General features: G+C 44.3%; 1 protein-coding gene across 1 annotated transcript; it reads right to left on the reverse strand.

The window, feature by feature from the left end:
• Nucleotides 1–441: 441 nt before the first annotated feature.
• LOC139401336 (zinc finger protein ZFP2-like) lies at nt 442–6,758 on the reverse strand (the record flags this gene model as incomplete). Its single annotated transcript, XM_071145655.1, has 3 exons — nt 442–649; nt 5,438–6,202; nt 6,538–6,758. Coding segments are annotated over 3 exons (1,194 nt in total), but the record flags the coding sequence as incomplete, so codon positions are not given.
• Nucleotides 6,759–11,946: the final 5,188 nt, after the last annotated feature.

The raw sequence follows: 11,946 nt of genomic DNA on the forward strand, positions 1-11,946 counted from the left end.
TTAATCAAATTGATTATAGTCCAATTTATTGTACTGCTTTCATGTGTGAAAATATAAACATCTGCAACAATTATTATATTACATGTATTTTTTTAAACAAGCAGCTTTTTCAACTAGTAGAAAACAGCTAGCTACATTTTGAAGTGCTACATTTTGATTAAAGTGGGTCACCAACGCAGTAAGTGTAACACAGCTCTTTTTTGTTACTCACTTTTTGATAAATAATATTCCAATTCAGAGCCTGGATTTTCCCCTGAGGTTAATATCCATATCATGCTGCAATCAATTGAACAGGGCAAATGATAAGGTAGAACATCATTAAAATACTCCTACTACAATGTTAAAACATTCTACATTGTGACATCATTAAAATACTCCTACGACAATGTTAAAACATTCTACATTGTGACATTATTTCATTGATATCATGAAACAACTTCTTCATGTATGTATTTTCTGATGTTTGATCAGAGATCTTTTATCAGTGTATCTCTTGTCACATTGATCACAGCTATGAAGTTTCTCTCCTGTGTGTGTTCTGTGGTGTTCAGTCAGACCGCTAGATTGAACAAAACTCCTCCCACATTGATCACAGCTATAAGGTTTCTCTCCTGTGTGTGTTCTCTGGTGTAGAGTCAGGTGGCCAGATGTAGCAAATCTCTTCCCACATTGATCACAGCTATAGGGTTTCTCTCCTGTGTGTGTTCTCTGGTGAACTGTCAGACCGCTAGATGAAGTAAAACTACTCCCACATTGACCACAGCTATAAGGTTTCTCTCCTGTGTGTGTTCTCTGGTGTCGTGTCAGCTGGTCAGATCGAACAAAACTCTTCACACATTGATCACAGCTATAGGGCTTCTCTCCTGTGTGTATTCTCTGGTGCAGAGTCAGATGGTAAGATCCACCAAACCTCTTCCCACATCGATCACAGCTATAGGGTTTCTCTCCTGTGTGTGTTCTCTGGTGTCGTGTCAGCTGGTCAGATTGAACAAAACTCTTCCCACATTGATCACAGCTATAGGGCTTCTCTCCTGTGTGTATTCTCTGGTGCAGAGTCAGATGGCAAGATCCACCAAACCTCTTCCCACATTGATCACAGCTATAGGGTTTCTCTCCTGTGTGTGTCCTCAGGTGTTGAGTCAGAGAGCCAGATGTTGTGAAACTCTTCCCACATTGATCACAGCTATAAGGTTTCTCTCCTGTGTGTGTTCTCTGGTGTAGAGTCAGGTGGCCAGATGTGGCAAATCTCTTCCCACATTGATCACAGCTATAAGGTTTCTCTCCTGTGTGTATTCTCTTGTGCACTCTCAGATCTCCAGATTGACCAAAACTCCTCCCACATTGACCACAGCTATAAGGTTTCTCTCCTGTGTGTGTTCTCTGGTGTAGAGTCAGGTGGCTAGATGTAGCAAATCTCTTCCCACATTGATCACAGCTATAGGGTTTCTCTCCTGTGTGTGTTCTCTGGTGAACTGTCAGACCTTTAGATGTAGTAAAACTACTCCCACATTGACCACAGCTATAAGGTTTCTCTCCTGTGTGTGTTCTCTGGTGAACTGTCAGACCGCTAGATGAAGTAAAACTACTCCCACATTGACCACAGCTATAAGGTTTCTCTCCTGTGTGTGTTCTCTGGTGTCGTGTCAGCTGGTCAGATCGAACAAAACTCTTCCCACATTGATCACAGCTATAGGGCTTCTCTCCTGTGTGTATTCTCTGGTGCAGAGTCAGATGGTAAGATCCACCAAACCTCTTCCCACATCGATCACAGCTATAGGGTTTCTCTCCTGTGTGTGTTCTCTGGTGTCGTGTCAGCTGGTCAGATTGAACAAAACTCTTCCCACATTGATCACAGCTATAGGGCTTCTCTCCTGTGTGTATTCTCTGGTGCAGAGTCAGATGGCAAGATCCACCAAACCTCTTCCCACATTGATCACAGCTATAGGGTTTCTCTCCTGTGTGTGTCCTCAGGTGTTGAGTCAGAGAGCCAGATGTTGTGAAACTCTTCCCACATTGATCACAGCTATAAGGTTTCTCTCCTGTGTGTGTTCTCTGGTGTAGAGTCAGGTGGCCAGATGTGGCAAATCTCTTCCCACATTGATCACAGCTATAAGGTTTCTCTCCTGTGTGTATTCTCTTGTGCACTCTCAGATCTCCAGATTGACCAAAACTCCTCCCACATTGACCACAGCTATAAGGTTTCTCTCCTGTGTGTGTTCTCTGGTGTAGAGTCAGGTGGCTAGATGTAGCAAATCTCTTCCCACATTGATCACAGCTATAGGGTTTCTCTCCTGTGTGTGTTCTCTGGTGAACTGTCAGACCTTTAGATGTAGTAAAACTACTCCCACATTGACCACAGCTATAAGGTTTCTCTCCTGTGTGTGTTCTCTGGTGAACTGTCAGACCGCTAGATGAAGTAAAACTACTCCCACATTGACCACAGCTATAAGGTTTCTCTCCTGTGTGTGTTCTCTGGTGTCGTGTCAGCTGGTCAGATCGAACAAAACTCTTCCCACATTGATCACAGCTATAGGGCTTCTCTCCTGTGTGTATTCTCTGGTGCAGAGTCAGATGGTAAGATCCACCAAACCTCTTCCCACATCGATCACAGCTATAGGGTTTCTCTCCTGTGTGTGTTCTCTGGTGCAGAGTCAGATGGCAAGATCCACCAAACCTCTTCCCACATTGATCACAGCTATAGGGTTTCTCTCCTGTGTGTGTCCTCAGGTGTTGAGTCAGAGAGCCAGATGTTGTGAAACTCTTCCCACATTGATCACAGCTATAAGGTTTCTCTCCTGTGTGTGTTCTCTGGTGTAGAGTCAGGTGGCCAGATGTGGCAAATCTCTTCCCACATTGATCACAGCTATAAGGTTTCTCTCCTGTGTGTATTCTCTTGTGCACTCTCAGATCTCCAGATTGACCAAAACTCCTCCCACATTGACCACAGCTATAAGGTTTCTCTCCTGTGTGTGTTCTCTGGTGTAGAGTCAGGTGGCTAGATGTAGCAAATCTCTTCCCACATTGATCACAGCTATAGGGTTTCTCTCCTGTGTGTGTTCTCTGGTGAACTGTCAGACCTTTAGATGTAGTAAAACTACTCCCACATTGACCACAGCTATAAGGTTTCTCTCCTGTGTGTGTTCTCTGGTGAACTGTCAGACCGCTAGATGAAGTAAAACTACTCCCACATTGACCACAGCTATAAGGTTTCTCTCCTGTGTGTGTTCTCTGGTGTCGTGTCAGCTGGTCAGATCGAACAAAACTCTTCCCACATTGATCACAGCTATAGGGCTTCTCTCCTGTGTGTATTCTCTGGTGCAGAGTCAGATGGTAAGATCCACCAAACCTCTTCCCACATCGATCACAGCTATAGGGTTTCTCTCCTGTGTGTGTTCTCTGGTGTCGTGTCAGCTGGTCAGATTGAACAAAACTCTTCCCACATTGATCACAGCTATAGGGCTTCTCTCCTGTGTGTATTCTCTGGTGCAGAGTCAGATGGCAAGATCCACCAAACCTCTTCCCACATTGATCACAGCTATAGGGTTTCTCTCCTGTGTGTGTCCTCAGGTGTTGAGTCAGAGAGCCAGATGTTGTGAAACTCTTCCCACATTGATCACAGCTATAAGGTTTCTCTCCTGTGTGTGTTCTCTGGTGTAGAGTCAGGTGGCCAGATGTGGCAAATCTCTTCCCACATTGATCACAGCTATAAGGTTTCTCTCCTGTGTGTATTCTCTTGTGCACTCTCAGATCTCCAGATTGACCAAAACTCCTCCCACATTGACCACAGCTATAAGGTTTCTCTCCTGTGTGTGTTCTCTGGTGTAGAGTCAGGTGGCTAGATGTAGCAAATCTCTTCCCACATTGATCACAGCTATAGGGTTTCTCTCCTGTGTGTGTTCTCTGGTGAACTGTCAGACCTTTAGATGTAGTAAAACTACTCCCACATTGACCACAGCTATAAGGTTTCTCTCCTGTGTGTGTTCTCTGGTGAACTGTCAGACCGCTAGATGAAGTAAAACTACTCCCACATTGACCACAGCTATAAGGTTTCTCTCCTGTGTGTGTTCTCTGGTGTCGTGTCAGCTGGTCAGATCGAACAAAACTCTTCCCACATTGATCACAGCTATAGGGCTTCTCTCCTGTGTGTATTCTCTGGTGCAGAGTCAGATGGTAAGATCCACCAAACCTCTTCCCACATCGATCACAGCTATAGGGTTTCTCTCCTGTGTGTGTTCTCTGGTGTCGTGTCAGCTGGTCAGATTGAACAAAACTCTTCCCACATTGATCACAGCTATAGGGCTTCTCTCCTGTGTGTATTCTCTGGTGCAGAGTCAGATGGCAAGATCCACCAAACCTCTTCCCACATTGATCACAGCTATAGGGTTTCTCTCCTGTGTGTGTCCTCAGGTGTTGAGTCAGAGAGCCAGATGTTGTGAAACTCTTCCCACATTGATCACAGCTATAAGGTTTCTCTCCTGTGTGTGTTCTCTGGTGTAGAGTCAGGTGGCCAGATGTGGCAAATCTCTTCCCACATTGATCACAGCTATAAGGTTTCTCTCCTGTGTGTATTCTCTTGTGCACTCTCAGATCTCCAGATTGACCAAAACTCCTCCCACATTGACCACAGCTATAAGGTTTCTCTCCTGTGTGTGTTCTCTGGTGTAGAGTCAGGTGGCTAGATGTAGCAAATCTCTTCCCACATTGATCACAGCTATAGGGTTTCTCTCCTGTGTGTGTTCTCTGGTGAACTGTCAGACCTTTAGATGTAGTAAAACTACTCCCACATTGACCACAGCTATAAGGTTTCTCTCCTGTGTGTGTTCTCTGGTGAACTGTCAGACCGCTAGATGAAGTAAAACTACTCCCACATTGACCACAGCTATAAGGTTTCTCTCCTGTGTGTGTTCTCTGGTGTCGTGTCAGCTGGTCAGATCGAACAAAACTCTTCCCACATTGATCACAGCTATAGGGCTTCTCTCCTGTGTGTATTCTCTGGTGCAGAGTCAGATGGTAAGATCCACCAAACCTCTTCCCACATCGATCACAGCTATAGGGTTTCTCTCCTGTGTGTGTTCTCTGGTGTCGTGTCAGCTGGTCAGATTGAACAAAACTCTTCCCACATTGATCACAGCTATAGGGCTTCTCTCCTGTGTGTATTCTCTGGTGCAGAGTCAGATGGCAAGATCCACCAAACCTCTTCCCACATTGATCACAGCTATAGGGTTTCTCTCCTGTGTGTGTCCTCAGGTGTTGAGTCAGAGAGCCAGATGTTGTGAAACTCTTCCCACATTGATCACAGCTATAAGGTTTCTCTCCTGTGTGTGTTCTCTGGTGTAGAGTCAGGTGGCCAGATGTGGCAAATCTCTTCCCACATTGATCACAGCTATAAGGTTTCTCTCCTGTGTGTATTCTCTTGTGCACTCTCAGATCTCCAGATTGACCAAAACTCCTCCCACATTGACCACAGCTATAAGGTTTCTCTCCTGTGTGTGTTCTCTGGTGTAGAGTCAGGTGGCTAGATGTAGCAAATCTCTTCCCACATTGATCACAGCTATAGGGTTTCTCTCCTGTGTGTGTTCTCTGGTGAACTGTCAGACCGCTAGATGAAGTAAAACTACTCCCACATTGACCACAGCTATAAGGTTTCTCTCCTGTGTGTGTTCTCTGGTGTCGTGTCAGCTGGTCAGATCGAACAAAACTCTTCCCACATTGATCACAGCTATAGGGCTTCTCTCCTGTGTGTATTCTCTGGTGCAGAGTCAGATGGTAAGATCCACCAAACCTCTTCCCACATCGATCACAGCTATAGGGTTTCTCTCCTGTGTGTGTTCTCTGGTGTCGTGTCAGCTGGTCAGATTGAACAAAACTCTTCCCACATTGATCACAGCTATAGGGCTTCTCTCCTGTGTGTATTCTCTGGTGCAGAGTCAGATGGCAAGATCCACCAAACCTCTTCCCACATTGATCACAGCTATAGGGTTTCTCTCCTGTGTGTGTCCTCAGGTGTTGAGTCAGAGAGCCAGATGTTGTGAAACTCTTCCCACATTGATCACAGCTATAAGGTTTCTCTCCTGTGTGTGTTCTCTGGTGTAGAGTCAGGTGGCCAGATGTGGCAAATCTCTTCCCACATTGATCACAGCTATAAGGTTTCTCTCCTGTGTGTATTCTCTTGTGCACTCTCAGATCTCCAGATTGACCAAAACTCCTCCCACATTGACCACAGCTATAAGGTTTCTCTCCTGTGTGTGTTCTCTGGTGTAGAGTCAGGTGGCCAGATGTAGCAAATCTCTTCCCACATTGACCACAGTTATAAGGTTTCTCTCCTGTGTGTGTTCTCTGGTGAACTGTCAGACCGCTAGATGTAGTAAAACTACTTCCACATTGACCACAGCTATAGGGTTTCTCTCCTGTGTGTGTTCTCTGGTGTGTGTCAGCTGGTCAGATTGAACAAAACTCTTCCCACATTGATCACAGCTATAGGGTTTCTCTCCTGTGTGTGTCCTCAGGTGTTGAGTCAGAGAGCCAGATGTTGTAAACCTCTTCCCACATTGACCACAGCTGTAAGATTTATCTCCTGTGTGTATTCTCTGATGAATTGTAATGCCTGATGAGGTGAATCTCTTCCCACAGTCAGAGCAGCAGTGAGTTCTCTTCACTGTGGGTCTCTGCAGGTGTTTATTGAGGTGTTCTGATCTGGAGAGACCCTTCTCTCCCTCTTCAGCATCATGAGGTTGTTGAGGCTCCCCAGAGGATCCACGATAGTCCCGTATCTCTCCTGTGTGAACAACAAAGTCAGACAGATGATTAAAGGCCCACAACAGCAGAAGTCCACTGTAAAAGGTGATGCCAACAGCGTAGCTATGATGTTGTACAGCAATTGACGTCTGTAATGAATGTTAACATTATTTGACAATTGTCTTAAAATTAGCAAGAAAAGTCATAATTTTTCTTGTTTTCACATTAGTAGTAACATCGATGATTGTAGGCTAGAAATAGGATATTCATGTTGTTGAAACTCTAAACAGTGTGCCAGACGACTTTTGTTCTCCAAGGCCCCCTTCTGTGTTTGCTAAAATTGTGGCACGAGGGCAATTTGATTGCAGAAACTCCTCCCTGCTAATGAGGAAACCGATAGTTATGGATGTACTATATCTGCCTGGAACAAAAATGGTGAGCAAAGATTTTAGTTTTTCACAATGTATTCTGCATTTGGGTGTTGTCAATAAAGTTACGATTTAATTTTTTATTTCACCTTTATTTAACCAGGTAGACCAGTGAGATATACTTCCTGTACTACATGCTGGAGCGCGTGATATGGGTGGGTGTTGCTATGGTGACCAGTGAGCCGAGTTAAGGCGGCCTAGCAAAGACTTATAGATGACCTGGAGCCAGCGGGTTTGGCGACAAATATGTGATAGCAAACTGGATGCAGTCTGAGTAGAGTGTTGGAGGCTATTTTGTAAATGATATCGCCGAAGTTAAGGATAGGTAGGATAGTCAGTTTTACGAGGGTATGTTTGGCAGCGTGAGTGAAGGAGGCTTTGTTTCGAAATAGGAAGCAAATTGTAGATGCTTAATAGGAGTCTGGAAGGAGAGTTTACAGTCTAACCAGATACCTAGGTATTAGTAGTTGTCCACATATTCTAAGTCAGAACCGTCCAGAGTAGTGATGCTAGTCGGGCGGGCGGTTGCGGGCAGCGATCGGTTGAAGAGCATGCATTTAGTTCAACTTGCGTTTAAAAGCAGTTGGAGGCCACAGAAGGAGTGTTGTATGGCATTGAAGCTTGTTTGGAGGTTTGTTAACACATTGTCCAAAGAAGGGCCAGATGTATACAGAATGGTGTCATCTGACTAGAGGTGGATCAAGGAATCACCCGCAGCAAGAGCGACATCGTTGATATATACAGAGTCGGCCCGAGAATTGAACCCTGTGGTAACTCCATAAAGACTGCCAGAGGTCCGGACAACAGGCCAGGTTGATGAAGACGGCTGCACAGTACTGTCTTTTATCGATGGCGGAAATTATATTGTTTAGTACCTTGAGCGTGGATGAGGTGCACCTGTGACCAGCTCGGAAACCGGATTGCACTGCGGAGAAGGTACGGTGGGATTCGAAATGGTCAGTGATCTGTTTGTTAACTTGGCTTTCGAAGACTTTAGAAAAGGCAGGACAGGATGGATGTAACAGTTTGGGTCAAGAGTATCACCCCCTTTGAAGAGGGGGATGACTGTGGAAGAGAGGTTGAACAGACTAGTAATAGGGGTTGCAACAATGGCGGCAGATCATTTTAGAAAGAGGGTCCAGATTGTCTTGCCCAGCTGATTTGTACGGGAACAGGATTTGCAGCTCTTTCAAAACATCAGCTATCTGGATTTGGGTGAAGGAGAAGCTGGGGAGGCTTGGGCAAGTAGCTGCGGGGGGTGCGGAGCTGTTGGTTGGGGTAGCCAGGAGGAAAGCATGGCCAGCCGTAGAGAAATGCTTATTGAAATTCTCGATTATCGTGGATTTATCGGTGGTGACAGTGTTTCTTAGCCTCATTGCAGTGGGCAGCTGGGAGGAGGTGCTCTTATTCTCAATGGACTTTACAGTGTCACAAAACTTTTTGGAGTTAGAGCTACAGGATGCAAATTTCTGTTTAAAAAAGCTAGCCTTTGCTTTCCTAACTGACTGTGTGTATTGGTTCCTGACTTCTCTAATACAGTTGCATATCGCGGGGACTATTCGACGCTAGTGCAGTAGGCCACAGGACGTATTTGTGCTGGTCGAGAGCAGTCTGGTCTGGAGTGAACCAAGGGCTATATCTGTTCCTAGTTGAAAACAGGTGTTGAACCTCGATTCCCTCCTTCAGGGAAGTGTAATTATAATCAAAGTTACACTCCCTTTCAGTCGGTCAACTTCGGTACAACATACTATGGGGAAATACAATCATTCCCCAGCCGACCCAAACGGATACTAAATGAAACGTCCCCTGGCAGACCACCCAGACCTGACCCTACAAGATGTGTCAGTTTTGTCAATTTATTCATTGTCTTTCATTTGAAACACTCCTGTCAATGTTGAGTAAGGACGCACACCTGATTACCCATTTAGAAGTAGGATTAATCTATCTGGCCTGCACACAAATGTAGGCCTATAAATGTGCCCATTTGGGGATGTCCGATAGTATTTCTGATTGTCTTAACGCACCAACACTAATGAGTTGTGGAGCTTCTCAAAGTAATGCTTAATTCACCTCAAACAGCAAGTAAACAAAGTCTAACCAGAATCAATTGCAAATGACAATAGTTCCTCAAAGAATTTTTGTAAAATATTTCTAGCTCTCGCCCTTTCGATAACCACTCGGCATAAAAGGGAAAAATGTAATGCTCTGATCCAGTGGAAATGTCATAAAAAACCTGATTACTTCTTATCCTTTTCACAAATAGCCTACACCTACTGTGTCTGTCCAGAACTCATTGGAGCAGGAAACTGAGGGCCTAGAATATTGTATACAATGGTGCAAGCTTGCTATACGAGTTTCCTGACCCAGTTGATAGTTGATACAATGTTTCAAGTTTGTTGTAGACAGGCCATTTATCGGGATATTTTCTACCTGCAGAAAGCAATGTTTTTATTTGTTGGCTTTATGTAGGCTTTTTTTTTTTACATAGTTGGCAATGGCAATAAAAGTTACTCTTAGATATCTATAATTTTCATTTAGATTTAGATATTAATCACAGACAATAATTTTGAGATACTATTATAAATTAAATGAAACTGTTCCACGAAAATGTGCATATGAAAATCATAACTGGCACACAGATTGGTAGAAATGGTCAGATACATTTGCACTCCAACTGGAAAAGGTTGCATACTGCTGGTGTAGTCTATTACTAGTCTATCTGTAGTCTACTAGTCTATTACTGCAAACTTCAGGAGCAGAACGGCAGAATTGACAAAGTCCAGCAGCGGAGGGGGGGCTCCCTCCGGTCAGGTTGTGTTGACGAGCGGCCCCCTCCGGTCAGGTTATGTTGACGAGCGGCTCCCTCCGGTCAGGTTGTGTTGACGAGCGGCTCCCTCCGGTCAGGTTGTGTTGACGAGCGGCTCCCTCCGGTCAGGTTGTGTTGACGAGTGGCTCTCTCTGGTCAGGTTGTGTTGACGAGCGGCTCCCTCCGGTCAGGTTGTGTTGACGAGCGGCCCCCTCCGGTCAGGTTGTGTTGACGAGCGGCCCCCTCCGGTCAGGTTGTGTTGACGAGCTGCTCCCTCCGGTCAGGTTGTGTTGACGAGCGGCTCCCTCCGGTCAGGTTGTGTTGACGAGCGGCTCCCTCCGGTCAGGTTGTGTTGACGAGCGGCTCCCTCCGGTCAGGTTGTGTTGACGAGCGGCTCCCTCCGGTCAGGTTGTGTTGACGAGCGGCTCCCTCCGGTCAGGTTATGTTGACGAGCGGCTCCCTCCGGTCAGGTTGTGTTGACGAGCGGATCCCTCCGGTCAGGTTATGTTGACGAGCGGCTCCCTCTAGTTATGACGTCGAGTAATTTGTGTGTCTTCATTATTTAATTAAACAGAATGCTTCACTTCACTAGGGTAGGGGACAGCATTCAGAATTTTGGATCAAAAGCGTGCCTAAATTAAACTACCTGCTACTCAGGCCGAGAAGCTAGGATATGCATATAATTAGTAGATTTGGATAGAAAATATAAAGTTTCCAAAACTGTTAAAATAATGTCTGTGAGTATAACAGAACTGATATGGCAGGCGAAAACCTGAGGAAAATCCATCCAGGAAGTACTATTATTTTGAAAGGCTGTTTTTCCATTGAAAGCCTATCCACCATACAAAGACTTAGGACCCAGGTCACAATCTCTATGGCTTCTTCTACATGTGGTCATTCTTTAGGCATTGTTTCAGGCTTTTACTCTGAAAAATGAGGGAGATACATATCCACCATAATTTGCAAATAAATTCATAAAAAATCCTACAGTGTGATTTTCTGGATTTTTTTTCTCATTTTGTCTGTCATAGTTGAAGTGTACCTATGATGAAAATTACAGGCCTCATCTTTTTAAGTGGGAGAACTTGCACAATTGGTGGCTGACTAAATACTTTTTTGCCCCACTGTACATCCTAGAAACCTGGTTAAACTATCATTATGACATCATGGATTAATTCTAGAATATACTATATATCCTAGAAACCTTTAAACTATCATTATGCCATCATAGATGAATTCTAGAATATACTATATATCCTAGAAACCTGGTTAAACTATCATTATGACATCATGGATGAATTCTAGAATATACTATATATCCTAGAAACCTGGTTAAACTATCATTATGACATCATGGATCAATTCTAGAATATACTATATAGCCTAGAAACCTGGTTAAACTATCATTATGACATCATGGATTAATTCTAGAATATACTATATATCCTAGAAACCTGGTTAAACTATCATTATGACATCATGGATGAATTCTAGAATATACTATATATCCTAGAAACCTGGTTAAACTATCATTATGACATCATGGATGGCTAGTCCTTGTATTCATAGTGTATTGAATTCAGGGGGTAGCCCTGAGCTGAACTCAAACCTGGGTCCAGCGACTGTCAAATCAACACCTTATAACTGTTACGCCAAGATGTCTGAACTTCTTGACGAGGTCGCTAGGTGTTGGGTTAAGGTTTCTTCAATATCGTTCTCTATGAATTTGAGAGTGGTTACACTTCTCCTTCCCCCATCCCTCAGCTGTTAACCAAGTCTCTGGGCAGCCATTTTGTTGACCATCCATGATATCAACATTATAGTTTTAACCATGTTGAGGCGGCAGGCTAGCCTAGTGGTTAGAGCGTTGGACTAGTAGGTTGCAAGTTCATATCCCCGAGCTGACATGGTACAAATCTGTCAATTAACCCACTGTTCCTAGTCCGTTATTGAAAATAAGAATTTGTTCTTAACTGC

The sequence above is a fragment of the Oncorhynchus clarkii genome, unplaced genomic scaffold (genome assembly GCF_045791955.1).
Source record: "Oncorhynchus clarkii lewisi isolate Uvic-CL-2024 unplaced genomic scaffold, UVic_Ocla_1.0 unplaced_contig_380_pilon_pilon, whole genome shotgun sequence".
NCBI lineage: Eukaryota > Metazoa > Chordata > Actinopteri > Salmoniformes > Salmonidae > Oncorhynchus > Oncorhynchus clarkii.